The sequence below is a fragment of the Notamacropus eugenii genome, chromosome 2 (genome assembly GCF_028372415.1).
Source record: "Notamacropus eugenii isolate mMacEug1 chromosome 2, mMacEug1.pri_v2, whole genome shotgun sequence".
Lineage (NCBI taxonomy): Eukaryota > Metazoa > Chordata > Mammalia > Diprotodontia > Macropodidae > Notamacropus > Notamacropus eugenii.
The window spans coordinates 60,957,457-60,970,780 of NC_092873.1; the positions used below are offsets into that span (position 1 = coordinate 60,957,457).

General features: G+C 41.1%; 1 protein-coding gene across 4 annotated transcripts in view; it reads right to left on the reverse strand.

The window, feature by feature from the left end:
* UBE2F (ubiquitin conjugating enzyme E2 F (putative)) overlaps nucleotides 1-13,324 on the reverse strand; it is a 132,005-nt gene that overhangs the window by 77,870 nt on the left and 40,811 nt on the right. For all 4 annotated transcript variants that reach the window (XM_072640591.1, XM_072640590.1, XM_072640592.1 and 1 more), the window contains exon 2: nucleotides 3,365-3,498. In XM_072640591.1, coding sequence (XP_072496692.1) covers nucleotides 3,365-3,482 — 118 coding nt within the window. In that variant the 5' untranslated portion in view covers nucleotides 3,483-3,498. The remainder of the gene's footprint in view (nucleotides 1-3,364; nucleotides 3,499-13,324) is intronic.

Sequence of the window (13,324 nt, forward strand, 5' to 3'; positions counted from 1 at the left end):
TCCATCAAAAATAAGAATGAAGTAAACTGTAATAAAGACATCAAAATGTCCTTAAAAATTCAGCAAATAATCTGTACCAGAACCAGAGCATCACCACAGACTGAACTATTGCTCATAATTGTCCAGATAAAACACTGATCTGGAAAAGCAAAGCAACATTTTCAAATAGATGCTGCCGTACTAAATGCTCAATTTCCAAGCTAAATGAAAAGTATTCAAAACAGAAAACCCCAGTGAAATAAACCAGAACTACATGAGAAAAAAATGAGGTCCATTCATCTCCATTATGCTGTCTGTTACTGGAATTGTCCTAACGATGATTTCAAGTAAGCCCTCAGAAGGGTAAGGTGATATACCTTCATTCAATTACAAAGAACACTTGCTTTATCCACCTAAGCAATAATCCATAGAACATTAACATAAAAAATAAATAAATAAAACTGCAGGACAGTGACTTGTCTCAGGACCATTTCCATTTAAACTCCACAGAAAAGATGAGAAGTTGCTCATCAAAGTTGCTGATGTCCAATGATGCTCACAAAGATGCACCATTCTTTACAAAATCCATTGTTTCATCGGATTCCAGCAATAGTCTGTCATCAGAAAAAGATACTGGGAATGTTTACTTCCCTTTTTCTCAGAGAATTTAAGCCAATGGGCAACGACCAACAAATGACTACCTGAGGTGGATACAGGGCTCAGGTCTCTCCTGACTCAAGTCTGCTCTGTCCACAGGACCTTCTGCCTTGATTAAAGTTGAAAGAGGGGCAGGGAAAGAACAGAGAAGGAAAAGGGCCACTAGATGTACTACCAGAGCTCAACTTGTCATCTCCACTCTTACAAGGAGAAAAATAGTACCCAATACTCTGAAATAATGCATTTTTTCTCCTCTCTTCAGATGGGCAATATGTGTCAACTTGAAAACTGATGCCAAAAATGAACAAGTCAATCAGCTTCTTCTGCTCCTGGGTTATCCAGCAAGGACCTCAAAGACACAAGCCAGATCCTTCCCCACTCACATTGTGTCAAAACCTGACTCTCACCACAGAGGGACTTCCCTACTTCTTCCATTTGGAGTTACAGTCAAATCAATGCTAAGAATGTCTAGAGACAAACCCTTAGTTTTGTGCCTACTAAGAACCTATGCGTAGATCCCAAGATCCTGATCACTAAATGCTTCCTCTCCTGGAGATGCTCCATGAAGGACAAATGCTCCCAGATGCTGCTTTCAATTGACAATTCTACCTACATAAACCTAGTATTAAATTCTCTCTCTTATTTTTTCTGAAGGATGCCAGCTCCAAACAGTATTCTAGAGTTCAGGTTTTACAATACCTAGGAGACTCAGCTATAGTAAAAGCAGCAAGGTTTATTCCACTGGCTTTCCAGTAACTGAGGCTGTAAATTGTGGAAGGAAATTCAGAGAATCCCAGAGCTGGAAGGTACTACGCCCAACCTGCATTGTCCCTACAAAACCTTAAGGAGCTCATCATCCAGTGTGTCCTTGGAGACTTCATGGGAGAAGGGGCCCTGGGCCTCCAGAGGCTCCCCACTGCACAGAGGGGCAGCCCTCATTCTCCAAGAGTGCTCCCACCAACAACAGGTGCCTGAGCTGCTCTACTTTAGAAGGTGATCACAGCACTCAGAGCCCAATTACTGTGAGTCTGTGGACAAAAGCTATTCCACGTCTATTTCAAAGTAGTTTCTTTCAAATGTCAAGCATGTCCCTTACTTCCCAATATGGCTGGAGTCAGCAAATGCAAATATACTTTTTTAATCAAAGCAAAATATAAAACACAAAGATAAAACCACTGCCAGTTATAAGCTCTCTGAAGGCAGGGTTTCTTTCCTATGTTTATGTCCCATGGCCTCTGAGAATGTCTTGGTTCTCAAAGAAGTTGGCTGAATGAATGTTGAAAATATGCCACCTCTTCCAAGTAGAAAGGGTCTGGGACTAACATTCTGGATGAGTTCCACTGTGAATGCTTTCCATTCGCGCAGGCCCAATAATAGTTTTAGGAGATTCTTCATGTTAATCTTCTAAAGAAAATTTGTTTTGTTTGAGATGTTCCTGAGTTTGAACCTAAGAGCTTGAATGAACCTCAGAGTTCTATGGTCCAGTCCATTCATTTTACTGATGAGACTCAAGAGACAAAGTGCTTTGCCTGATAGCATGCAGGGAGTTAAAGAAGGAGACAGAATTAGAACCCAGTTCTCTTGACTCAGTCAGGCAATAAACATTTATTAAGCACTCACCACATGCCAGGGACTCTGCTAAGTACTGGGGATACAAGCAAGGTAAAACAAAACAAAAAGAGTGAGCCCTTGCTCTCGGGGAGCATGCCTTCTAATAAAGGAGACCACACATACATGTCCAGATATGTATGAGATAGACAGTTGGTAAAGATGACCTACAAGAAGATGGTGTCAACAGCTGGGAGGACAAGGAAAGACCAGAGATCATCCTCAAGAAAGCCAAGAGACCTTCGAGAGGGACATAGGGCAGCATGTCCCAGGCAGGGATGGCCCCTGCAAAAGTCTGGATTGGGTTGGCAGTGAGTGCATGTGAGGAACTGTAAGAAGGCTGAACGGAGCAGGAAGTGGCCAAGTGATGAAGAGTTCAGGGTTATTCCTGGCTCTGGAAGTAGCAGGGAGCCACCAGAGCCCGCTGAGCAGGCCGTGAGGTACACAGACCTATAATCTGGAAAAAGCAGTTTGGCAGCTGGAGTTAGGTGGCCCCATCAGGCATTCAGCTGAGAAATGGACAGGGTCTGGACCTGTGGCTTGACCACAGGCAGTGGCTATAGGGGTAGAAAGAAAGGGCCACAGACAAGACTCACCCTTTTCCTACTACATCACATGCTACATCCCTCTGCAAGCCTCAGGCAGGGAGTTGTGTGGCAGAGTGGAAGGAACCCTAGACCTGAAATCACAGGACCTGGCTTCAAATCCAGATCTGTTGCTTACCAGCTAGCATGGCCTTAGGCAGGTCACTGCCCTTTCTAGGTCTCCATTTTCCTCATCTATAAAATGAGGGAGCTGGACTTGATGAGCTCCAAGGTCCCTCCCAGCTTTAAAGGCTGACTGACACTTAACATAAGGCAGCCTTTCTAAGTGCCAGCCTTTTCTCAGTAATTAAGTCAGGGTATCATACCCGATACCTCTCTGATGCAGGTAGCACTTCCAAGTGATCTCCAAGATCCCTGCTGCCTGAAGAGCCTAGACTAGGAACTGGTGGTGCTTTAAACAAATGCTCCCTTAAACAAGCCCCTTTATTCAGTGTCAGGCTGGTCTTTAGCTGCAGAAGAAACTCCACTAAACTCGATTTCCTTCCAATGAGCTGAAGTGTGTTTTGACTGATTACCTTTAACGAGCAGTTTGTCCCTCACAGACACTCTCCGTGTGGAGTCTGAGGCTGGGCCAGATGGGCGGGATCCTTTAAGGCCCTCATCCTTCTTCAATTTGCTCGCCAATGTGAGCATTACTGCTACCTTTACCCTGGAACAAAGAGAGGAGAAAAATTAGGTGACTGACCTTTAGTGAAACATTAAACATTTACAAGTTTCCTACAAAGGTGGGAGCGGTGGGCCTTGTTTAGACAGAACACAAGGAGAGCCCCAGTGGCCATAATACAACCTCAAGAGACCTATACTAACCAATATGTAGTACATCCTAGAGGAACTTCTAGAAGGAAGATGGGCTTGTAGCAGTCAGAAGGAGAGATTAGCGAAAGCCTGCCTACTGCCTCCCACCACCATTACCACTGACCCTCTTGTTAGGGGCTCCATTCCTCTTACTATCTATCTGATAAATGGTCCCTCTATAAAGTGTCTACTTCAAGTGACAGCCCCCAAAGCAACCTCTCCCAACAGGAATAGAGAGTCATCCAGAGGTAATATCTAATCTAATATTGCTGTAATAGCAATTTAAATGGAAAGAGCTTCCCATTCATTAATAGGCCCATGTGACCTGCTTGAATCACCTGGAAGCTTAAGACACATGTGGTGGGAGGAGCTTGTGGAACTAGTGGAACAGGAAAAGGGAGCAGAATCAGGAGGAAGTGAGAGCTCAGTCAGGGCAGAGGAGAGAGAATGCAAGCAAGCTAGGCTAGGCTCAGGCTCCTGAGTGCTTGCTTGTGAGAAGGCCCCAGCAGAGTGGGAGGAGGCTTGGGAATGGCTTTGCCCGCTGCGGTGATCATGGTTTATTAACTTCTTGGTCACTGTGATGGATTTAACTTTCTGGTGTCTAAATAAATGTTTTTCTTCTGTCTTCTGTATGGAGAATCTATTATATTTAGCGACTGAGAACTATACCAGCATATTCATAGTCACCACTAGTGCTGTGAATATTGCCTTGGCTATACAGGGCCTACCATATACAAGCACAGCATACCTGGCAGAAGCTCTGGCTTCCATCCATATGCTGACACAGAGCTCTGAAGAGCTGCCAGGTGCACATGGAAAGGCAAATTTCAATTGAGGGAATCAGCAGAGTTAACACTCATTTCCTCAGGGCAGCATGGGACCATTTTTACTTATATTGCTTCTGGCTACCTGGAGAGTGCTGAGGAACCATTCCCAGAAAGTCAAGCCCCACTGGTAGACAGAGGAGGGAGGGGCAGGGAAGAGAAGGGACAGCAGCAGGAAGACAAGGCAGCGGCCCTAGCCCTGCTGGGTTCATTTTCAGCATCAGCAGGCAAGGCTCCACAGAAGGCTTGTTACCGAAACAGGAAACTTAAAACGCTTCTATAGAAAACTCCGATTTAGGCCTTCATGAAGAATCACTGCCTACTTAAGGAAAACAGCTAAGGAGAAGTGATAGGTTTTTCAGACATGATGTTTCTTAAAGTTAAAGTATAACTAAGTACACTAAATATAGTCTATCCTATCTTAATATGAAATGACAACCAGAAGGGGAATTCTTTGTTGTAAAGTCCAAATTCTCTTTGGCTGGAGGGAGAACCCCTTTCTCCTCATCATACTTTTGGTCAGAGGCAGGAAGAAGACATTTTACAAGTCAAGTGGATTGTGTGACAACTTTTACCTTGGCCACCTCCTTCCTCTCCCCTCCCCACTCCCTGAGGCTCTGGACAATCCAGCACATCTGGAACCACACGTGTGGCAGGGAGCTTAGCGGAGCAGATTTGTCAAGCGATAAACCAGAAGATAAAAACCTACCACATACCTGTTTGTATAGTGATAAAAGGGAATTAAATTTAGACCACAATGATACACTTTATCCCATTAAAATTTAGTACTGAGACTCAAAATCAAACTCCCTCAGGACTACTACTTCAGTGGCCATGAAACCATATTGAGGTAGAGAACCTTCATCAGAAAAACAATTGCCTGAGAAAATGAGAGAAGCTGAAGCTCTTGTGGGAAAGGCCCAAGGCACTGTCTGAAGGGATAATGAAATAAATAGCCTCAAATTTCTTGCAAGATGTCTATACTGTCTGCCTCTACTTCTACCCTCTTAGTAATGAGTACTCCCCAATGCTCTTTCCTCCTGTAGCTTAAACAGTCACCTCTAAGCAGAGGATTCCCAAATCTTTATCAGGAGTCCTGATCTCTCTCCCAAATTCTATGATCATGTTTCCAACTGCTTCCTAAACATCCCTGAGAGGTGCCTGGGAGGGGAAGGAGCCAAGGTCTTAGAGGCAGGAGATCTCCCAGGGTTTAGATCCCAGCCCTGCAACCTGACTAGGTCCGTCCATGGCCTTACTGGTCTTCTATATGATCACCTATAAAATGAGTGAGCTAGACAAAATGACCTCTAGACCCTATCAGCTCCAATGATTAAGCCCACCTTTGTGAAAATCTGATCATATTCCTAACAACTTCGTATCTGTTGACAGATCTCTCAGAATTGGTCACACCGAAAACTGTGGTTATTTTTTACTCTCTTCCCACCCACACTTCCATCCCATTGACTATTCTGCCACTACCACTCCACTTCAGGCTCTCATAGCTTGCCTGGGCTATTAGAAAGACTCCTCTGTATCTCCCCTGATCCATCTTGCAGGTCACTCTATGTAGTAAGTAAGGCGTCTCTGATCACCAGCCTACTCAAAAACTCTCACCTTGAAACAGCTTGGGACTGGACTAGAACTGAATTCAATCCAACAGACATTCATCAAATACCTGCTTTGGAAGGCCTTCTGTACCAGGCAATGGAGGGGAGAGATACTAAGTTTAGAGAAGGCCCTAGTCCACCTTAAGGGGAGAAGAGAGCCAAGAGGATACATTATCTCAGGGCTTTGGGGCCTTAGAAAACACAGTGTCATATGAGGTCCAAAGGAAAGATGGTTGTTTAGAGGATCAGGGAAATCTTCCCAGAGAAGTTTGCACTGAAGTTAAAGCCGTTAAAGGATGGGCAGAAGAGAGTGCCTAAAGGTTCTCAGCCTCCTGTTTGTTGTAAAGGAGACAACAACAGAAAAAAAATCCCAAAGAGAAAGAAGAGCCGAAAAGCAAAGTGGCTATCTGATGAGGCTTTACAGATGGCTGAGGAAAGAAGGCAAATGAAAGATAAAGGGAAAGATATACCCAAGTAAACACAGAAGTTTAGAGACTAGCAAGAAGAGAAAAGAGGGTTTTCTTAAATTAGTAATATAAAAAAATAGAAGAAAGCAACCAAGTGGGAAAGATGGGATCTCCTTAAGAAAAGAAGAGTTATCAAGGGAAGGTTTCATGCAAAGATGGGCATGACAAAAGACAAAAATAGGAAGGGCTTAACAGAAGCAGAAAAGATGAAGAGGTGGCATGAATACACCAAAGAACAATCCAAGAGTAATTTTAACATCGCCGATAACCACAAAGACGTAGTCACTTATGAAGAGCCAGACATTCCAGAGAATGAAGTCCAGTGAGCCTCAGGATGCACTGCTAACAATAAGGCTGGTGAAGGGGATGGGATTCCAGATGGACTATTTAAAACCCTAAAATATAATGCTGTTCAAGGGCTACACTTAAGATACAAGCAAATTTGGAAAACTCAACAGTGGTCACTGGAATGGGAAAGATCCACGTCCATTCCAATCCTAAAGAAGGGTAATGCCAAAGAATGTTCAAATTACCAAACATTTCATATACCAGCAAGGTTATGCCTAAGATTCTGCAAGCTAGGCTTCTGCAACAGGTGAACCAGGAATTACCAGAAGAGTAGATTGGTTTTTGAAGAGGCAGAGAAACTAGGAACCAAATTGCCAACATTGGTTGGATTGTGGCAAAAACAAGTGAGTTCCAGAAAAACATTGATTCATTGACTACACTAAAGCCACTGAATGTGAATCACAACAAAACATGGCAAGTCCTCAAAGAGATGGGAATACCAGATCATCTTATCTCCTGAGGAACCTATATATGGGTCAAGAAGCAACAGTTAGAACCAAGCATGGAATAACTGATTGGCTCAAGATGGAAAGAGTATAGGCATCACCTTATTTACTTAACTTGTAGGCAGAAATGCCAGTCTGGACAAATAAAAAGCTGGAACTAAGGTTGCCAGGAGAAACACCAACAATCTCAGATATGCAGATATCACTTTGATGGCAGAAAGTGAAAGGGATTAAGAATCCTCTTGATGAGGGTGAAAAAGGAGTGTGTAAAAGCTGGCTTGAAGTTTAACATTAAAAAAAAAAACCCAATAAAGATCATAGTAAGCTGGTCCCATCACCTCCTGTCAAATAGAGGGAGAAGAAAAGGAAGCAATGTCAGATTTTATATTGTTAGGCTCAAAGATCACTGTAGACAGCAATTGTAGCCAAGAAATTAAAAGATGCTTGTTCCTTGGAGGGAAAACTATGACAAACCTGAACAGCATACTAAAAACCAGAGATATCTATCACCTTTCCTGCAAAGGTCTGTATAGTCAAAGCTATGGTTTTTTCCATAGCAATGTATGGTTGTGAGAGTTGGATTGTAAAGAAAGCTGAGTGCTGCAGAACTGATACTTCCAAATTGTGAAACTGGAGAAGGTTTTTGAGTCCCTTGGAAATCAAGGAGATCAAATCAGTCAACACTTAAAAGAAATTAATTCAGACTATTTACTTTAAGGCCAAAGCTTAAATACTTTGGCTACATAATGAATGAGAAGCCAGGATTCATTGGAAAAGACCCAAATGTTGGGAAAGATTGAAGGCAAAAGAAGAATGGGGTGGCAAAGGATGAGATGGATATCAGGGAAGCAACAAATATGAGCTTGGACAGATTCTGAGATATTGAGGGGGTGGTGGAGAAGGGATTGGTATGCTACGGTCCATGGGGACACAAAGAGTTGAACATAAGTGAACAACAACAAGGCATCCACAAGGTAGAAAGGAATCAGGGGAGCATTCCAAGTACAAGGAATAGCATGAACAAAGGTAAAAGAGCTTAATGATGTCAAACATATTCACAGAGCATAAGGGAGGTCAGCAGCTGTAGAAGATAAAGCTAGCAAGGTAGACTGGCACAGACTGCAGAGGGTCTCAGAATGCTACACAGACAGTGACTTCAATCTTTAGGCAACAGAAAGTCATAGAAGACTTTTTTTTAAAGAGGAATGTCATCAGAAGAAGTAGGGGTGGTAGGGTTGAGGAAGAGGCTATTCTGATGGTCCAGGCAGATGATGAGAAGAGCCTGTTGGGGGTGGAAGGGAGTAGGAAAAGAAAGGAGGAAGCAGATGCAAGAGATGTCACAGAGGCTAGAGTTAAAGGACAGCAGAGTCAGACAACCACAAAGAACAAACACAGGAGACAAAAAGAAGAGTATTGCCAGAGACAAAACAATAGGAGGAAACAGAGAGAGAAAAAAGAAAGCCAAGGGCAGACCCTGAGAACACCCAGCTTAAGGTGACCAGACAAAGAAAAGTCAGCAAGGGATATGGAGAATATGAGAAGCCAGAGAAAGTAGAGAAGCAATGGTCACAGAAGTCAGAGGAGAACCAGAAGAAAGTGATGTTTCTGAAACTAAAGGAAGAGAGACTGCCCAGGTATGGACTTTCAACAGCCTCAAAGGTCTCAGAGAGTTCAAGGATAAAGATAAAATGTGCATTTTGCACTAACTATGCACCAGGCAATAGAAAATAAAGACTGGAAAAGGTCCCTGCATTAGGTGAGTAGGTCCCTAAGGACCTTCTGTTAATTAATTATTATGGGAATATTAAAATTTCTTTGTATTACTTAGGACTCATGACCACTCCTCTTGCAAATTTTGGTAAACTAAAATTCTGTCTTCAAATTAACCTCACCTGGCCAAAACCTGTCTCATGTGATGTGAAAATGTAGGAAGAGCCTTAAACATCCCTCAGATAAAAAGCAGAGGAAGACTGTGACCTTCGCGATATGGAAATCCTCTGTCAATTAGTCTATTTGTGAATACTCTGATGTAGTTTAATCTGTAACCTCCAGTTAGTTTATCTATGACTCTAAGTTTGTTCCACCTTTATGACACTGAGTGAAGCAAGGGATTATGGATCTTCTCTTTAACATTCATGGTGTAAAAGGAACAAAAAAGATCACAACATGTAAACGAATGACTTCTCTGTCACTCAGATGTCACTTTGTGAGAGTGCTTGTGAGGTTCCTAATAGAGGTTCAGGGATTCTCTGAGGCCTGAATCTATGCCTGAGCATAATACTAAAACCTAGGTTTTTACCTCCGTATTTCTGTGTTGTGATGAATACATATCTGACAGCAGTTACCCATCACATGAACTCAGAGGGAGGTATTTCTCTCATAAAAAATGTGATGACCCAGATGAAATAGGCTGTAAGGTTGGAAAGCCTGGAGCTTTCACTTCAGAAGCTCTTTGAGGTACACAAAGGTACGTTTACTTGGAGAATTTTGCAGGGGAAAACTCAGTCAGGCCATAAAGACCACTCCCTCCCCATCTCCAAAAAAATTTCCAAAAAGGGTGGCAAATTTGTCTTCTATTTGCGTCCTGTGTACTTCTACTCTTTTGTATTTTGTTTTTTGTCTCTTGCATGTGAATAATCAGTCTATTTAAGCTTTGGGGACACTTAGTTTGGTAGCCACCCAGACATTCTGATGAGCAATGTGATTTATGTATCTAACAAGACATTTCCCCCCAAACTTTATAACCTGTTTGCCTTAATACCTTGTGGCAAAACAGAACACTTTGGGTAGAACTTGAGAATAAAAAATTCTGCCCAATTTGAAAAACAGGCTGCCCAACAAACGGCCTTGTCACCCATCTCTACAGATGTATTTGGACTTTGCTTATCTTGTGCAAGTGAGGAGCCAGGGTCCTGATCCAACTCCCAGCATAAAATACCTCCCTAATTCTTCCCAGGAAAAGGGCTGAGAGAAGAATAAACGGGAGCAAGTTTGGGGAGCTTACAATAGTGGGAAAGATTATCCTCCTGCCATTTACTTGGTCTCAGTGCACCTTAGGAGATGACAAGTTTTAAAATTAAGATCCTGTATGAGTTTAAGTTAATTATAATAATGTTACACCTAGAACAGCTCTCTCTGCTGTCAGAGATATCTTTCACTTCTGATGCTAAATTCTCCTTTCCAAGAAGTAGGTACTTACTTCCTTTGTCTTTCAGTGGGAGATAAGGAGAAACTGCAAGAGAATCTCTTCTCAGTCTTAATCCTAGTTAGATTGAGGGGCAGAGATGAGGAAAATCAAGGAAGAAAGGAGAATTTATGGCACTGTAATCTACCTGGGGCCTAAATATGTAACTGAAAGGTAATCCTTTTACTGTAAATTTCTAAATTACAGTTTGAGTGTTTTTGTAAATGCTGAAATATCTTGGTGGATATCTGATCTGCGGCTTCCTAAAAACAAAATTCCACTTAAGATTTCTTTTTTCAATCACTCTCCCTGGAAGGTGATAGATTTACTCTTTTAGTAGGTGATTTCCCTATCATTCTCCAGGGAAAATGATAGGGGAAAAAATGGTTTGCAGCCTGCAGCCTGTGGACCTCATCAAGTGACGGCTTATGTCTGTATTTTCTTCTGTGAACAGTTAACAGAACTTAAATTAGAGGCAAAGTGGAGAAAAATAAATTGAACTGGACTACTCAACTTGAAATGTAAACAGTAAGAAAACTCATACAGGAAAGATGCAGTGGAGCATCAGACTTGGATGAGATGGAGCTAAGGAAGGGAAGTCCCAGGTCAGATGAAAACCTGAGTCAGGGGGTAGCAAGAAAGAGGCAGAAGTCTGCAAGGCTTTAGTCAAAGTCCATCGGAAGAGAAGAGAGGTTTGAACAAGTAGAGATAAAAAGAGGAAAGGTGGAAAGTGAAATAAAGCTAGCATCCCTTTGCACTATGAATGGAGTATCTGAAAGTCAAGTGCTTGGAGTTTTAGAAAGAGAGGACTGAGATTTTTTTTTTTTTTAATCTCAGTGAGATAAGAAGGATGAGAAATTTCTTGGAGAAACGCCTGGTAGTAATCTGAGATTGACAACATCCTATCAAGTTATAACATTTACCAAATAGAAACTATAGTAATTAATTTGCAGCATAGAATGATTTGAATATAGCATACTAAAACTCTGTCCTTGGTGTGCTGTCGATCTTTACGTAGAGGACAGTCATACTATCATTATGTTTACAATTTCCACGTTTTAGGGGAGCTTCATGGGAACCCAGAAAAAGGGAGATGAAGATATAAGACTTCCACTGTAAATCTTTGAACAAAGCTAACTGAAAGCAGTGGGCCCAAAATTTGAGGTCCTGGCAGCTAAAGGCTCTTGGGAAAATTTCCATTTTTGAATATCATTTATGATTATAAATCCAGATTTGATTTGATTTTACCCTACAACCAAATTAAGTGTCTAATTTAAAGCAAGATGTATTCTCCTATTAGAATAATTGTGATGTTTGACAATCTATAGGTAGATCCCACCTTAATGCAAGAGATTTGAGATTTGGCATTAAAGCAAAATACTTAGAAACTTCATGAGTAAGAATTAAGTATAATTACTCTATATTGGTTTCTGAATGTGATTAGTATAAAATGCCAAGGTGATAGATGAAGTGGCTTTCTATGTAAGAGAATTTGAAAATGCATTCAAATCAACTGATGTTAGTTATTTGGCTGGCACTGAGTTTTGTTTTATATTTTAAAATTTCATAATACCGTTCATGGTATTGTTAGGCTTCTAATTTGATTTCTGGGGAAGATTTCATTGTAAAAGAAATGCTATGAATTTGAAAAATTATACCTAGAAAGGGATGTAGTTGTCTCCTTAGGTAAATTAAACTTCTCTTTTAACTTGTATTAGTGGTTTAGTGATAAACTGGGACCTGTCACAGTTGAAGTAAAAGGATGCAAGTTTATTTTATATAATTTTAAAAATCTGATTGACTAAAAATTATAAAATTAAATCCAAAGCATGTATTAAAATTACACCTTTAAGCCAATTTAGTCAATAGGCCAGATATTTAAAGATTTTATTTTTGCCTTAGCGGTAAATATGCAATTCCTTAATATATAGATATGTGTCAGCTTGGAAGGTTATAGCTGCCAGTCAGGGTTCTGACTGAACTATCACCTATTTACTGTATTGTGGTGACACTACAGAATGTGATTACTTTCTCAATTTCTAATGAATTATTTCTGCTCCAGGAGGAATTTAAACTAGAAAGGATAAACCAGATAAGGACTTCTATGTGCTTATTGTTCAGTTATCACAACAATATGAGAAAAATAATAACTATACCTTGCCCTAAGCTGGGACTGCTAAAGCCTGCTATTTGGTTGTATTTTGATACTGTTCTGAGTCTTGATTTCAAGTACGATCGTCTGAGTTATCATTATGTAAATAACCCACCATTCAAGGAAGATGCCATGTGCTGCTCAAAGAGAGTGTGAACTGCTACAGGTGAATATCTGTGTGTAGGAAGGTTGAGAGAACAATACTGGGTAGGTTGGATCCTCTTCACTCAGTTTCCCCATTGCTATTGCCTTTCTGAACAGGAAAATTTCTCACCTGGTAAATCCTGGGCCTGAATATGAAACCCTGGGAATAATGTGGAACTTTGATTTATGATTGGCTGTTCCAAAAACAAAGGTTAACCTATGACTCTTCCTAGGAATCAAAGCTAAGGCCGTTCCTGTTATGCTTATGTCAGGTTGGTCTGTGCCCCTGAAAGGACAGTCTTGACACTGTTATAACCATGTCCTTCCATCTTTCTCTCACAGCAAACTTCTAAAAGTAGGGCAATGGATTGTAAATTTTTTTTTAAATATTAGGATTTAAGTATGAAAGACCTTAATGTTTTTAATTTTACTATTCTGAATTTGTTCACTATTTGTTTCAGCCTAAACAACTAGGTAAGTAAGTCTTTAAGCTTGCCATCTTTTTGTT